At 41.1% G+C, this 16,699-nt stretch overlaps 2 protein-coding genes across 2 annotated transcripts in view; both read left to right on the top strand.

The window, feature by feature from the left end:
• The window catches only part of LOC147333927 (neural cell adhesion molecule 1-like), a gene marked incomplete at its 5' end in the record, with an annotated part of 164,596 nt that overhangs the window by 33,270 nt on the left and 114,627 nt on the right, over positions 1 to 16,699 (top strand). The window contains 2 exons of the mRNA XM_086285854.1: positions 270 to 608; positions 2,478 to 2,816. Of these exons, the coding sequence (XP_086141980.1) occupies positions 270 to 608; positions 2,478 to 2,816 (678 nt within the window). The remainder of the gene's footprint in view (positions 1 to 269; positions 609 to 2,477; positions 2,817 to 16,699) is intronic.
• On the top strand, positions 14,647 to 15,181 carry LOC147333933 (complement C1q-like protein 2). Its single transcript, XM_086286803.1, has 2 exons — positions 14,647 to 14,800; positions 14,898 to 15,181. Exons 1-2 carry the CDS (start codon positions 14,647 to 14,649, stop codon positions 15,179 to 15,181), a joined length of 438 nt encoding a protein of 145 aa, XP_086142929.1.

Here is a 16,699-nt window from a genome sequence, read left to right as displayed (position 1 = left end):
CATTATGGTCACTTATTATCAGCACATGTTGTTGTTCTGTGGAAGCTAACATCTTGTAGTTTCTGACACTTTGCATGTTTAGCATGAGGCTAAAATTCCCCCTCAGTGGGTCACTGGTGACCTGCTGGATGTTCAGAGGTTCATTAAATCCAACATGACTAAAAACTCAAATGTCAAAGGAAATAAACAAAATATTTAAAGTCAATCATTCTGGTCATAATTGTACTTTGACCTTTAACCTCTCTGCTCTTTGTTGTTTCCTCTTTCAGTCCAGAAAACCATCACAGCTGATTCTGGACAGGACGTCACTCTGACATGTCGAGCTCCAAACAACAACATCTTAGCTGTGCACTGGAAGAGAGCTGACCTGAAGAAAGAATATTTGCTTTTGTACCAAGATCATCACTTTGTTCCAGACAGCCAGCATCCATCTTTTAAGAACCGGGTGCATCTGAAGGACAGACAGATGAAGGATGGAGACGTGTCTTTGATTCTGAAGGATGTGATGATTAATGACACTGAAACATACGAGTGTTATGGCTTCATGGCAGAAACAAACGCATGGAAACTCATCAGCTCCATCTCCCTGAGTGTTGTTGATCCTCCAGGTGAGTGAGTAGAGTTGAGTGTTTTTGTGATCAGAGGTGAAGCTGCTTCCTGGTTGTTGATGTGTGTTTGTTGTATGGATGAGCTGGTGGATGTCAGAGGTAGACAGATGTTTCTCCAGCTGTTGTCTTTGTGGCTGGTAGTCTAGAGTTGTAGAGCAGCATTGTTTGGTTAGAGCAGAAACAAAGACATTTATGAATCCGTCTCTTCTTCTCTTGCTCTCTAACTCGTCTGTAAACATGTGTGGGGAAACTCAATATTAAAGCCTACAGCTGGAGGGGGAGGGGAGGGGTGAAGCTGCTGGTTGTGAGTCTGTGAAAGTGAATCCTGCCGGTGCCATAGCTGCTGAAAACGTACTTGGTGCAGACACAAAACGTCCATCAGCTTCAAAGTGTGTCAGAAAAATGTCCACATGGTGACTGATGGATGAGAGAGGTCCCATTGTTGTTGTTGTGCACAAATCATTGAACAACACAAACACTTAGAGCTGCTTTCAGTGCTGCCTGTTTTGTTACTGCACACATTTCTGATGGTCCTACAGTCCAACGTAGCAAACGTCTCTGTTACGTCCCCACATGAAAGCTAGGCGAAGAGGGTGGGGAGACAGTAAGAGTTGGATCCGGGTTGAAATGAAAAGAACACCAGGCAGAGGTATTTAACACAAAATAAATCTTTATTGTAATCAATTAACTCAATAATCATATAAATAGTAACAACAGAAAGAGACAGCACCGCTGCTTTAATGATAAATCAGACAGGTCAACCCAAAGAGATAGTGACCACTTCAACAAAGAAAACAACTATAAGGCTTCAACAGAAAAAGACAGCAACGCTGCTATTGGCAATACCCAGGCAGACCAAACCCAATAATGGAGGCCGCCGTTACGTCAGTGAAACCAATGCTCAGTTAAGAGCTACTCACAAAGCCTCTCCCACATCCACACTGCTCTTCTCCAGCTTATATCACCTCTAAGGGTAATTGGTGGTAAACGAGGGCAGATGAGCAGCAGGTGTGTCCTAAAGGAGAAGGCAGGAGCAGAGAGAGACAGGGGAGGGGCAATAAAGAAGGAGGCGGAGAGGGAGAGGACAACACCACGCCCACACACTCCCACAGCCTCAGAGGATGTAACCGTCTCCCTGAAGCCTCTTCTTAGAGACCAAAGGTTGGATCAGAGCGAGCAGCTGAAAGGACACATCTATGAATGCAGTCAGAGACTTTCTCACAACCTCACACTTCATCTCATCACAGTTAGATTCAGGTTTGAACTCAACTTTAAAATAAGAATTTAATTTTCAGCTTTGTTTTTGACGCCATTGTCGCGTTTGTCACATTAAGTAGGTCAGGTATAGCTGTTAGAAACCAAACACAGTTTCCACTGTGTGTGTTAAGGAGGCATGAACCTGGGTGGACACTTAACATCTGTAATCCAGCTGTGACAGAGACAAAGTGTAATGTGTGTGTCAGTGTGGTGTGTTGTAGTGTCAGGAGTCAGGATGCAGCTACAAAGCTTTTTGTTCAGTGTATACAAACAGCTGTAGCTCCATAAAGGCAGCATGCAGAGACTCACAGTGTCTTATAATGAGAGGCTGCTCTCTCTCACACATTATGTTCACTTATTATCAGCACATGTTGTTGTTCTGTGGAAGCTAACATCTTGTAGTTTCTGACACTTTGCATGTTTAGCATGAGGCTAAAATTCCCCCTCAGTGGGTCACTGGTGACCTGCTGGATGTTCAGAGGTTCATTAAATCCAACATGACTAAAAACTCAAATGTCAAAGGAAATAAACAAAATATTTAAAGTCAATCATTCTGATCGTAATTGTACTTTGACCTTTAACCTCTCTGCTCTGTGTTGTTTCCTCTTTCAGAGCGGAAACTCATCAGAGCTGAGTCTGGACAGGACGTCACTCTGACATGTCGAGCTCCACACAACAACATCTTAGCTGTGCACTGGAACAGAGATGACCTGAAGAAAGAATATTTGCTTTTGTACCGAGATCATCACTTTGTTCCAGACAACCAGCATCCATCTTTTAAGAACCGGGTGGATCTGAAGGACAGACAGATGAAGGATGGAGACGTGTCTCTGATTCTGAAGGATGTGATGATTAATGACACTGAAACATACAATTGTGGTGTTTTCATGGCAGAAACAAACTCATGGAAACTCATCAGCATCATCTACCTGACTGTTGTTGATCCTCCAGGTGAGTGAGTAGAGTTGAGTGTGTGTGATCAGAGGTGAAGCTGCTTCCTGGTTGTTTATGTGTGTTTGTTGTATGGATGAGCTGGTGGATGTCAGAGGTAGACAGATGTTTCTCCAGCTGGTGAAAACGTACTTAGTGCAGACACAAAACGTCCATCAGCTTCAAAGTGTGTCAGAAAAATGTCCACATGGTGACTGATGGATGAGAGAGGTCCCATTGTTGTTGTTGTGCACAAATCATTGAACAACACAAACACTTAGAGCTGCTTTCAGTGCTGCCTGTTTTGTTACTGCACACATTTCTGATGGTCCTACAGTCCAACGTAGCAAACGTCTCCCTGAAGCCTCTTCTTAGAGACCAAAGGTTGGATCAGAGCGAGCAGCTGAACAGACACTGTTACTCAGTGATGAAACAGACTTTAAGCTAGTTTCACTTCATTTTATTAGACTCTGTTGCTGCACACACATAAACATCTGCTCGTGCATTTCCTTTTGCTTCTTCCTCATTACAGTAAGAGTCCAAGTGCAACAAAGCTTACAAGTCAAAAGAATTGACTCTCTTAAAAGAAAATTTAAAGCTTATAAGTGAAGCTTTGTTTTTCTCCACTCCCCGTCCTTTTCCTTTTGACATGAATACACTGTAACAGTGGCAACATAAATTGTGGCATGAAAAATAGTAATACCATTACAACAATACAGCGTCAGGATCCTGGGTCATCGGATCCAGCGTTCTTAGTTTTCCTGTGTTCCTGTCTTGTTAAGTTCATTTGTTATTCTATGGGTTCTTAGTTGTTCAGGTTAATTTACTGGATTTCCCCTCGTGTCTTTATCCCCCTTGTCTCCCTCTGTGTGACCGTGTATATAGTGGTGTGAGTTATTGTGCTTTGTTCATACTCCTTGTGTTCTTTGTTTTCCTCTTTCCGTCATGTTCTCTCTCTGCCTCTCTCTGTGTTATGTTTAAAGTCTGCGTCCTGGTGTCAGCATTTTCATTTTCGTGTCCTCCCTGCGATGTCATGTGTAATTGTCCCCAGCTGTGTTCCCCATGTGCTTCCACTTCCTTCATTACCTTCTGTGTATTTATGTCAGAGTCTCCCTTTTTTCTATATCGCGTTGTCCCACATGCAGTGTGTTCCCTTGTGTGCCTCACTGTGATGTTTTGTTTGCGTTTTCCCAGTATAGTTTAGTTTTGTATCTTTTCCTTGAGTCTGCAATAAAGCAGTGCTTTTGAGTTTATATCCTGTTTCCCGTGAGTTTGCGTTTGGGTCCTCTCCTGCCTGCACAGAGCCGAAATATGAGATACAGATATTTTAAACTGTTTGTCTTAATCAAATTTCCCTTGTCCTTCTTTAAGTGCCGTATGTAACCTGAAAGCAGCAACTCCTTGTTTGTAAGGCATTCTGCTAGGTACTCTTTTGTGTTGCATCAAAGGACTCGCTCCACCTTTTGAGTCTGGATAAGTTCTTTCATGCTGCTTATCTCAAAACGCACTATTTTTTCAGTGACTGATTTTGTAGACTTGAGTGCATCAACAAGTGAGTGATTATCAGTGACACAGGTTATAAGTGTTGGATGTTTTACATTAACAGTGGTGAGTTCAGAGTGTAGCGTTGATAGGAAAATGGCATTTTCAATACCATGTGACATGGCAAGTGTTTCACCGGTCAGTATATTGTGTACAACCCTCTTGACTCTCTTTGACTGCCATGCCAGCAGTGAGAATCTTCCACTGTTCCCCACTGAGATGATGCGATCTCTTCCCTGTGTGCCTCCATCTGACAGATTTCTGAATGAGGAATCACTGAACACAATCAGCTTCAAAGCAGTGTCCCTTCCTAGATACTGAAAATTCAAAGCAACCTTTGTTCATTTCAGTTTTCACACTATAAAGTTTGCTTCATGCAAAGTCTGCACAGTTGCAGTTTTTATAGTTGATGCCAAGCTGCTGGCATTAAACATTCCATCTGGTCTGTCCACCCAAAGAATTTGACCAATCTTAGACCTGAGCAGATCCCTTTCCTTATCATCAGGGGGGTGAATCTTTTTCCATAGCTCTTGAAGGCTTTACATTTATAGGCTGCATATGCTGATTGTAGCGATCCTGATGTACTTGCACTTTCTTGTCAGTGATAAAAAAAAAGGTTGTTTCAACATACCATTAGTTTTCATGTTCCTTACATCCCACCTAGAATCCATCTCGTATTTGCACATACCACTGTATCATTGTTCAAAGTCTATGTTATAGTTTGTCATGTTTACAGTGGGGTGTCTCGTTATCTGGTTGAATAAAGAATAAGAGTATTGTGTTAATACCAGTGTCCTTGTTCAAATCATCCAACGGTAATTCCGTCGCTCTTGTCCTCCCAGAGAGCGCCAAACAACAGCGAGTGCTTGCTTATCTTTTTTGAGCTCTGTGACTCGTGCCTAGATCATAACTTCATTCTTCGAGCTTTCATATGGCTTTAAGCAAGTTTAGCTTCACTTTATTAGACTTCATTGCTGAACACACATACATATCTGCTCATACCCTTCCTTTCGCTTCTTCCCCTTCATAGTAGGAGTCCAAGAGGAACAAAGCTTGTAAGTCAACAGACACATCTCTCAATGCAGTCAGAGACATCTTCACAACCTCACACTTCATCTGATCAAATTTAGACTAAACTTTAAAATAAGAGTTGAAGGATTAACTGTCTGACTGACTGTTACGTCCCCACGATGAAGGTCAAGGGGGTGTGTGCGGACTGGTAACAAATGGGTCCAGAACAGAATGAAAGGAGAACAGACAGAGGTGTTTAGTAAATAAAAGTTTTTATTATAGATAAACTTAACATAAAGAGTCGGCAACGCTGTTTTACCAATAACACTAGGAAAAAGGTCGCAACAACAAAAAACTCCACACCACGAGGAGGTACTTCCAGGGGCCCACAAGCTCACCCTGTCACTAGCAGCAGCTAGCTTTACTGCTTCCACAACTCAGGCAGAACAATCACACACCTAGAACACAAAGTGGCGACACCAGAGAAAACCACCCTCTGTCATCCAGTTCATCCCCAGCTTATATGACCTCAGAGAGGTGATTGCTGACTGGGCCCAGGTGGTAAATGAGGCCAATGAGCAGCAGCTGTGTCCTGGGGAGAGAGAAGAGCGAGAGAGAGACAGAGGGGCGGAGCAAGAGAGTAGGAGGCAAAGAGAGAACACCACACCCACACAATAGTAGTTTCAGGAGGTCCTGCTAGGGCCGTATCACTGACTGCTTGAAGTCAAGCATCCATCCACTTACATGGCCTCCATCAGTTTTCTTTAGCACAGTCTTACTCGCTCTGGAATCGGTGTTAAACATCCTCATCTGTGAGAGTGTGAGGCTCCACACTGAGCTCATTTTTTTATTAATTAATTTACTTACATTATGTCCTGATAGCTTTAACCTTAGAATTTAAACCATGTGTAGTTGAGCAGACTCAGTCCTCCCTGCATGTTTCAGGTGTTGCTGTTACAGAGAGAGAACGGCTACTGTCAGTCTGCCATGTTTAAATCAAGGCAAAATACTGTAGCTGTGTTTCTGCTAGAGCTGGGTGATAGAACGATAACGATATGTATTGCGAAATAACGTTTTCTCGATAGAAAAGTTAAACTATTGTGATAGGCCTCATCTCTCTTGTCCTCTCAAAAAAAAGAAAGAAGAACAGCCAATCCAAATTAACTAGCGCAGAGCCAAACCAATCACAGTCGCAGCGTCACGTCACGTGACTTGTTACGTACAGCACAAGTGCCAAGCCGCACATGTGTATTTGTTTGGGAAGCAGCCAGCCGCCGTGCCGCCCGGGTATTGGAGAAAATGAGTGTGCCGACTAGAGAAAAATCAACCAAGAGCGTGACCGAAGGTTACCGAAGAGAAAACAGATGATGGTTCCAATGAGATTGTCGAACGGAAGAGCCATAGAAGTTCTGTAGTGTGAAGGTATTTCGGCTTTTTCAAGTCTGACAAAAAACAGAGTAGCGTGCACTGTAAATTGTGCCGAAAGCAAGTCTGGAAATACAATAAACAGAACAAGCATGCTCATCTCTGACTGGAAGCGCTAATTCGTCATTCGGCTTTCGTCAGACTAAAGTAACTGTTAAAACTGTTTGAAAAGCTCAGCTATACAACAAGGAGAGATTGAGAACTTCCTTTTAGTTCTCAGTTTATTTGATATTGACAAAAGTGAGTCAATTTTGTCTGTGTTACGCCCCACTTACAAATGAAGTGTTGACTGGGGTGAGGGGTAACACAAAGTAAAAGAGAACACATGAACTACTGGAGAATAGATGTCATTAAACATGATTTATTGCCCAAAACTACAACAGTAAAAATAAACACAGGGAAGCTCTTTTCTTCAGGGTCTCCAAGGCCAAAACAAACAAAACACCCCCTTTAGCTAGAAATCAAACCAAGTACTCACTAACCAAAACAAGATACAATGGCTGAGCTCCCTGTCTAACCAAAAACAGGAGAAAACAGTTGAAACTAAAATGGCAGAGAACCCCTACCTGCTTCCACAACAATGAACTAATTAACACAGTAAGGGCACACCTTTGCTTACAATGAAAGAAAGAAAACCAAAGTTTCACAGAGTTTAAGGTCTCACACGCATACACACTAAGGCCTGCTGCCCAAAACAATACAGCTCACAGCTCCGGCAAAAATGGGGGAAGTAGCAGGCGTATGGCAGTTTAGGATGGCAGACTATATGCCGTGGCTGACGAGCTGGAACACACCTCAGCTGTGGCTCATGAGGCAGACCTGCAACACAAGAAAAGGAGAAAAGACACTCCTCTACAGAGGGAGAGCCACTAGAGGTCAGCGACCGTAACAGTCTGTTCTTCTGTAAAACAAACTAAGATTTATTTTTAGAATTAATATTTTGTTTCTAAGTGGTATTGACAATTTAGTAGTCTGTTTTGTTTGTTCTGTTTTGAAACTTAAACGCTTTAGCGGTTGCCTTTTGTGTAGTTTGCAATATTTGCCTTTATTTATCTGAAAAAGTCTCATGTTCCTTAAGTACATCTACCCTGTTGAACTTATTATGAGAAATAAATATTTAAATCCAAACAAGCTGCTGATTATTTCACATTTTACTTGTGAGCAACGGCACATTTAAATCTTACAAATATAGTTATTTGGCTTATATCGTGATATATATCGTTATCGCCTGAAATGAAAAAAACATATCGTGATATGAAAAAATTTATATCGCCCAGCTCTAGTTTCTGCCCTCTTGCTGTAATGTTCCTGAGACCAGCTGAGCAGAGTTACTAATCTGTAAGCAGTTTCCAAATTCCAGAATCACTGCCTGGATCGTTCTACAAACTTTGGAGGAGACTGATCACATTATAAATTTGAACCTCTCATGCTGAAATCATCAGTGATCCCTGACACATCTGGACCAGCTGTGATAAATTGTTGTTCTCTTACATCATCATCTCCTCTGAATTTTGGTTAAAATTAATTAATTCATGGTTGAGAACATACGAGCTGATCTTTGTACTATAAACTGACAAACCCCAGTTTGCCTGTGTAACAACTGTATTAGGAAATTAAAGATAATTAATTCAATAATTATCAGGGTTAATGACACAATCACACTGAGCTCACTGAGGTGTTAAAAGAATCCTCTTTCAGTTTGCACTTTTAGTATTATTATCTTAGTATTTGAAGTGCTTCATATATAAACATTGTAAATTATGTAAACAGTGTAGTTTGTTTGGTGTGACAGAGCTGTTGTCACTGAATCAAAGGTTCAGATGTTCCAGCCTCATAATAAACAAACACATTTTCAGAAATTCGAGGATTTGACCTTCCAAAAGTCTCAGGCATGTTTCAATGATAGTGATGTGTCGGTTGTGAACGAAACGGCTCTTAGAGCCGGGTCTTTGAAGTGAACGACGCGAGCCGGCTCCTTATTGGGAGCCATGGTTTTTTTATTTCTTCTTTCTCTCACCCTCTCTCGCACTTTTTTTCCGCTTCACTCCACGTGCGAGCCTTGTGCTTTGCGCTGGGCAGAGGGGGGAGGGGCAGTAGTTACACTCAAGTAGCACAGGAACAGAGCGGGAGGGAGAGAGAGAGAAAGAGAGCCAGGGACAACAACATCACATTAGAACGGTATAGTAATCATCCACAACTATTTTCAGTTGCGGATGATAAAGGATTCAGAAAGTTTATTCATGCAGGTCCATATGACAGAGAATGTGCATCTTTTTGTTTTCATATTATAAATTATGTTTAATTGTGTTGTGGTTTGCAGTGTTTTGTGTTGTTTCACTTTAAATTTGTTTAAAAAGAAAAAACTGAAAATTTAAAGTTAAAAGTTGAAATGTGAATAGTTGGTTTTTGTATTATATGATATATTTATTACATTTTATGTGGAGTGAATAAATCAAAGTATATTTACGGTGGCTGCTAGAGACAAAGCACGTACAAACCCCGAAGCACGTAAAAACTCCAAAACACATTAAAACTCAGAAGCACATAAAAACTCAAAACACGTACAAAACACAAACAGAAGTGCTCCAGGATGCTGGGCGCAGTGTTGAGCTTTTGTTACCTAGTGGCTACACAAGCCAGGATGTACCAATGACCGGATTTGGTGTGTTGTAGTAACAGGTAAATGAACAATATATTATTTGTGTATAAATACACAAACAATACACGCTTTCAATTGTGTAATTTAAGTGATCTAGGTAGCTCTGTTTTGGAAGTTCAGTTCACGCTAGAAATGTGTTTTGGAGTTTGTACGTGCTTTGTCTGTAGGGGCCACTGTATATATTTATATATAAACATATATAAATAAAACCACTTTTTTTACATTAGTTATCCCCTTTGTGCATAATTTTATATTGTTGTTAATTATAAATTAATTAAAGCAACAAAACAACCTGAAGAGCCGTTTGGGAGCCGAAAGAGTCGGCTCTCTAAAAAGAGCCGGAAATCCCATCACTATTTAATGAGCTCTCACAGATCTGCATATCAGCTGGATGAAACCAACATGACCTCCGACCCTGAACGAACTGTTAGACCTGTTATCCACATAGCAAAATTGGCATGGCCCGAATCTGGGCCACACAATGTGCTTACACATGTTCCACATACCACAAAGAATGACGACCCTTTGGTGACCCACACATGGGCCAGCACAAGGCCAGTTGCAGACACACTGCTGGCCCTGTGCTGTCCCAGAACACTTTCAGCTCTGGTCCCAGAATTCAGCCTAATGTGTACCTTAATTAAGCCATGTAATAACAACATGTGCATAATAGTGCAAAAGCAACATGACAAAACTTTGTTCAGACAGTGAATGGAATGATTCTTATACAGCATTTTTCAACTCTCCCAGATTACTCAAAGTGCTCTATGCAACATGCTACATTCACACACTTTCTCTTAACTGAGTGCTTCCTAACTACATTCATATATGCTCGCACTCATGACATGCAGACTGGAGAAGCCAGGGATCGAACCACTAACTTTCCGATCAATAGGTGACCTGCTCTACCGTCTGAGCTACATCCACTCACTGGCAAAGATGAGTAAACCCTCACTAGGTTTTGGATAAAGTGTACACTCACAAACCTTTCAAACGTGCACTTGAAACATTGGCTACCATTGCGGTATAGTATTGCAACATGGCATTTGGGTCTTCTAACTAAAATAGGAAAATAGGAACATAAATAGTGCCTCATTGCCAGACCTGGCCCGCATCTGGTTGACATACACTCTGCCATGACACCAGTCAGTCAGAAGTGCCAGCTTGATGCTGGATCCCAGCCAGGCCTGTTTTCTATGAGCCTGGGCCACATAAACCAAACCACAATCGAGCCAGATATGGCATGACATCACATAGACAGTGCCATCTATGGCAGGCCTGGCCCATATCTGGATGACAAACGTCTTATCGTGCCAGAAGTCAGTCAGCAGTGCCGGCTTGATACCAGATCCGGGCCAGACCTGCTTGCTATGAGGGAAAAGGGGATGGATTCTGTTCTGTTCTTCACTCATCACCTACCTGACAGCTGACACCTCACACCTGTTTCTCACCTGCAGGTCAGACAGGAGGAGACAGAAATGAACTGTGAGTCAGACGATCTAAGGACAGACACCAATGAACTTTCCTGAACATCCAGCAGACATCTCTGATGATCATCATGCTCACACTCAGACCAACAGTGTGTGTCTGTGCTGTCAGTGACTCTGAACTACAGTTTATTCATCTTCAGGCTGTTCATGAGATTTACTGACACAAAGTCAAACCGTGTTACAAACATACATGAATTTTTGTGAGCTCTAATGTCAGGATCAGTGAGTGTTTTTGTGTTGGTTTAGGTTAGGCAAATTAATTATTTTATGTTGGTGTGATTGTTTATTAGCTTCATGTGACTTTTTCCTCCTTAAGTACAGCCCACTGGAAAACACTTTGTATAAAAAAAATCTTCTCTTTGCCTGACATTTTTTTTAGTTTGTAAATCCATCTCATCAGACTTAAGAGGTTTTACAAACTGTTATAGGGGGTGTCCAAATTCATGGGCTGCATCCTCTTGAGGCTGCATTTCTAGGCCGATTATGTCACAGCGACGTGACGAAGGCTTTCCAAATTCGTAGACTTCTCCGAATGCAGCTGACAAATCTCTTCTCCTTTTCCCCGAATTTGAAGGATGGGTCGGGTGTGTCCTTCGTGGCCCACCGTATCCCAGAATTCATAGCGCGGCCCAGCCAATTCCAGTTTTCAACGATGTCGGCAGCTACTAAGTTTTTAATATTACTCTTATTACTCTTTCTGGGTCACAAAATAAACTTTTAACATATTTTCAGGCGAGAATGTAGCTGTGGAAAGTTCAAATATCTGCTCGGTTTATCAAGATATCACATATTTGCAAATGTTTGAATGTGTGGTTCATACAGAACTTGGTCAGTGACACTCACATAAACACATGAGTACATTACATTAACACATGAAAGAACAACAGTGTGGCATTAATCATTACAGCAGTAAGGACCATTTTTAATCAGCAGCCAGTTTGATGAACTGATGCTCTGTTGTCTGGTCTGACCAAAGCTCTAACTCCAAACATCACTCCACTGTTAAAGCTTCTGCACTGACTGTTTCAGGTTCAGTTCAAATCATGGTTCTTATTTTTATGGCCTGACGGTGTGAAGCCTCCACCTACATGACTGAAGTGCTCCACCCTGCTCGACTTTTTTTACTCCTCTCTCTGTGGTCTTCTTTAAACAGCCTCTTGGTGTTTTCTGTGTTGTTTGGTTCATGTGTCCACTGTGCCTTTATGAACACTGTTATATCTCTGCAAAGCACAGGGCATTTTTTTAAAGACAATGATAATGAGGGAATTTGTCCGGTTTATATAGTGGATTGTCATTTATGCTTAGAAATATCTACTCATATATGCTTAGAGTTTTATAATCAATGGTAGAGGTTTGATCCTTAATAGTCTGCAAAAACTTTGTGTGCATTCCAGAGTGTTCTGGCATTCACACCTACGTCCTGGGAGCATGGGAGAGGTCGTTCCTTCTCTTATTGTTTTATGGTAGGATAAACGTATCTATGTGTGTTTTAGGCTAAGTGCCTTTTGTTTAGATGAACTGCTGGACTTCCAGACCAGCAGGTTTAGGGAAGTTGTTTATGGGGTCACACACTGACACCCCCCCCCCACACACACACACACACACACACACACACACACACACAGGTAAGGTACTCTTTGTGTGTATGTATACGTCATATGTTAATGAACCTTCAACGCTCCAGCGAATAGGTTTAAGCTACAAACCTATCAGAATTCTTTCTGTGAATGAATGAAATATGAGCAGAATGTAAGGGCTAATAAAGCCCTTGAGGTGACTTTTGTTGTGATTTGGTGATATATGAATAAAATTGAATTGAATTGAATAAAGATTTACACATATACCTGTTGAATGCGTTTTTTTCATTGTTTTTGTCCCTGCAATCACAGACAAACCTCTATTTTTGAAATGTCTTTGAGCAACTAATATACATCTTCGTCTGTAATTGAATGCTGTGGGTAAACATGGCTGCTCTGGATTTACATCTGTGGATGGATGTGTTGATAAAATTATGAACCTGTATCTGCTGTGCGGACAGACCGATCACTGGAGTATTAAAGCTGCTCTTGAGTTTAAGTTTTATCCCCAGAATACTGAGTTTAGCCTCCATCTCCTATCTGTCAAACAGTCTTCGACAAAAACTTGACTGGATTAGTGAGAATGACAGTTTTAGAATAAAGCCAAGAGTCACTGACTGCATGAACACATCAGGTATTCAGCAACTTCCTGTAAATTACAAGAAATCAGAGTAGAGGAGAGTAACTGAATACACTTCCTCTTTGTGAGGATAAAGATAAAGCCTGACAGCTTCTCTTGAATTCATTTCATATGCTGTTTTTTCACAGATGAAACCAGCCAACAGTAAACCAGATGCTTTACACCTACCTTCACATGACCTTCATCTGTAAGAGTTGGGTCTGTGTTTCCACAAGCCCTGCTGGTTTAGAAACGTATTCTTGTTAACGACAAAAACAAGATGAACATCTTTTACTTGCTAGCACAATACACACAATACACATCACAGCACCTCCCACGTAAAACCCCCCAAATGGTTCTAAGACAAGGCACTATGTGTGTGTATGTGTAAACATCTGTATGCATGTGAGAATGTGTGTGTGTGTGTGTGTGTGTGTGTGTGTGTGTGTGTGTGTGTGTGTGTGTGTGTGTGTGTGTGTGTGTGTGACCTCCTGCTGACCAAAAGGGTCATATAAGCAGGAAGCAACATCACAAGAAACAGATTTTCCAGATAGGATGTATCTGCAATAAAAGCCTCTCCCAGCACAGTGGTCAGAGACAAAGGAATGTCTTGATCCTATAGATTGAACTCAGACCTTACAAATTTAAGAAGCATAATGATAACATTCAACAATTAGACTTAACACAAAGGATCTCTGAAATTCTCAGAAACTCATAATCCATCTCCCAGTAGGTGCAGCAACCATGTGTCAAAAGTGGTCAATTGAGAAATGCTAAAAAGCGTGTTCATGTAAACATCGTCGGGTCTGCCCTGGTACAACGGGACTTCTGCTCCTGAACCTCTGCGCACAGCGTCTGCAAATCGGGCCTGTACGAAGTCACTTCATCTTTACGCAACACTGCAGTATATTTTGGTGATCATAACGGTTATACCTTTTGAGATATTGAGCTTTTTTTGCAATTTTTTGGCCCATTGAAATTAATGGACCACATGACAAGTGTGATCACTGATTTTGCTTGCATGGTGAGCTGTATCTTAGCTCAGTGAGATGAGCAGCCATTCTCAGAGTGGGAGGCCTGGGTTTTAAGTCCCGCTGATGGCAACATTTCTTTTTCAGTTTGCAGTTAAACTTTTTTAAAAGTCTTTTCAACACAAATTTCAGCTTCTTCACCCCTTTTGAGCAAAATTCCAGATTCTTCATCTGTTGTCAGCAGAAACTTCAGCTTTGTGACCTCTTTTCTGCGCAAGGTTCTGCTTATTTACAACTTTTCAGTAGCATTGTTCTGCTTCTTCACCCATTTTCAACAGAATTTTCATCTTCTTGGCCTGGTTTCAGCTGAATTTTTAGTTTCAGCTGACCATGTCATTCTCATCTATTGTACATCCTAAATGTGCATAAATGGGATCGGATGATGTCCAATAAAAGTAATAAACAATAAATGTAAATCTCTTTACTTTGCTTTCACTAAAACTTTTTCATTTCGTCTTTTGGGGAGGGGGGGACACCGCAGCAAAAATTTTAAATTCATGACATTTCTCTCTTTCTTAGTCAAACAGGTGGCTTTTTCAGCTTCTTTACTGGCTGAAGGTGGTGGAATTACTGGCCCATTTAACACACACACTACGCTTGTCTTTAAACATCTTGTCACAAACATTGGAAATGCCTACAACCCACACACAGGTAATAAGACTGAATGTCACTTCTCAGCTATGTTGATGTCAGACTGATGTTCACGATGTTCGAACATCTGATTTTCCACTTAACAAATGTCCCACAGGTATTTTCACTGCACCAGTGAGAGGAGCCTACCACTTTGAGTGGTACGTATGTGGACCTGGAGATCCTGTTTATGGTGTAGCTGTTGTGTTGTTTAAGAATGGAGAACGCATTTTTTCAGCGTGGGAGCGTCAGGCCTCACATTTCGGAACAGCTTCTAATGGAGCCTCACTGCGTCTAGAGACTGGAGATCAGGTGTTTTTACGTCTCTGGGTTAGTTTTAAAATATATGACAATCATTTTCACCATTCCACCTTCAGTGGTCATCTTCTTTTCACCATGTAAAAAGGGAAACGCTTCCTTAAGTTGTCTTCTATTATCCACCAGCTTCTGATGTTTTAAAATGTGCATTAATTCAATAGGTGGCAATCTAGTTATCTTAAATATCTAAAACCTCATAAATCATTTCTACTTCTAAAAGCAGTTAATAATATTTTTATGTAACGATTTGCAAATCTGTTAGTAAAATAATGATAAATTTGATTTTAAAAAAATCAAAGTGACTGATTATTTATTTGCTGTGTGTGTGTTGGAGAGCTGTATTAAAGACTAACACATAACATGTGTAGTTATTATTTTATTGTATTTGCATCAATTGTCAACATCAGGATATTAAAACCTATGAAAGTTGGTTACACACATGTTCCATATCTTAACTGTGTGTAGCAACAACAGGAGACAGTCTCCATGGCGATGAGTACAACTGGCAGCTGAAACTGTTGTGAACTTCTCCATGAGTCATGTTTCCTGTTTCAGAGCTGCTGATTGGCTCTTTGGGCCCTTTACCTTCAGGAGGTCATGGACGAAGCACTGAAGTCGTTTATCACGTAAAAAATATTTTTAGTTTATAATAATTTGATAAATAATAAAATATTAATAAAAACTGGAGGTTTTTTTTAGAACTTAGATTTTAAGCTATTTATGGCCTTTTTGCTGCTCTTTTTTAAACTTATTCCCTTTAAACTGTATTTATTCTTTTTAAAATATATTGGTTATTGCACTGTAGAGGCTGCTGAGGAACAGTATTTCGTTTCAGGCTGTGTAACACGAAATGACAATAACCAATAAAGTCTTGAGAGCTGCCATCATTGTTCCAGCAGGAGGCAGTAAAACACCAAACTGCACCTGTTGTGCTGAAAAGGTGTGAGCATGTGCAGTAACCCAGTAAGTTACCTGAATATCTCTCTCTCACACACACACACACACACACACACACACACACACACACACACACACACACACACACACACACACACACAGTACTGATACTAATGACTCGCTCTCAGATCTATTTGGGTTTAATGTCAGGGTATATTTGTGGATGAAAGTTTTGGTAGGACACATGATGTGGACAGTCTGGTAATCCCAGAATATTTTAATGTAAGAAAACTCCAGACAGCTCTGGAGAAAGTTTCAGAGTAAAAGCCCTGGAGTGTTTTACATGTTATTCTGTTGGATTAAATCTGACGGAGCTGATTCATAAACACTTCACTGCCAGGTATCAGGTGACCTGCAGAGACTGATCCTACAAACACTCAGAAACAGAGTAAACCAAACTGCACCACAGTGATCAGACGAAACCTTCCTGACATGAACACAGCTCCTCAGTAAAAACTGTGAACCAGCAGAGAGACTACACCCAGCACCATACACCACCTCTCTGACACAGTACACCCTCGGGCAGGTGGTGTCCCCATAAACAGCCTGAGAAGCTCTGATTATTTACTATGTTCAAACAAACTGAGTGTCCACAAACGTCTGAGCTCACAGTGAGAGCTGCTGGCACAGTTTGGAGGTGTTCTG

This window comes from Aulonocara sp. 'chitande type north' Nkhata Bay, linkage group LG3 (genome assembly GCF_057382095.1).
Source record: "Aulonocara sp. 'chitande type north' Nkhata Bay isolate Kocher_YH1m ecotype deep benthic linkage group LG3, A_spYH_male_GT1.1, whole genome shotgun sequence".
In the NCBI taxonomy this organism is placed as follows: Eukaryota; Metazoa; Chordata; class Actinopteri; order Cichliformes; family Cichlidae; genus Aulonocara; species Aulonocara sp. 'chitande type north' Nkhata Bay.
Note: the sequence above shows the minus strand (reverse complement) of the source record. Positions and strands in the feature narration are given on the sequence as shown.

Excerpts from the sequence above, each read along its gene's own strand:
- LOC147333933 (XM_086286803.1), top strand. The coding sequence starts at position 14,647 with ATGACATTTCTCTCTTTCTTAGTCAAACAGGTGGCTTTTTCAGCTTCT. Across the intron at positions 14,801-14,897 it reads TGCCTACAACCCACACACAG|GTATTTTCACTGCACCAGTG; the intron begins GTAATAAGACTG and ends AATGTCCCACAG.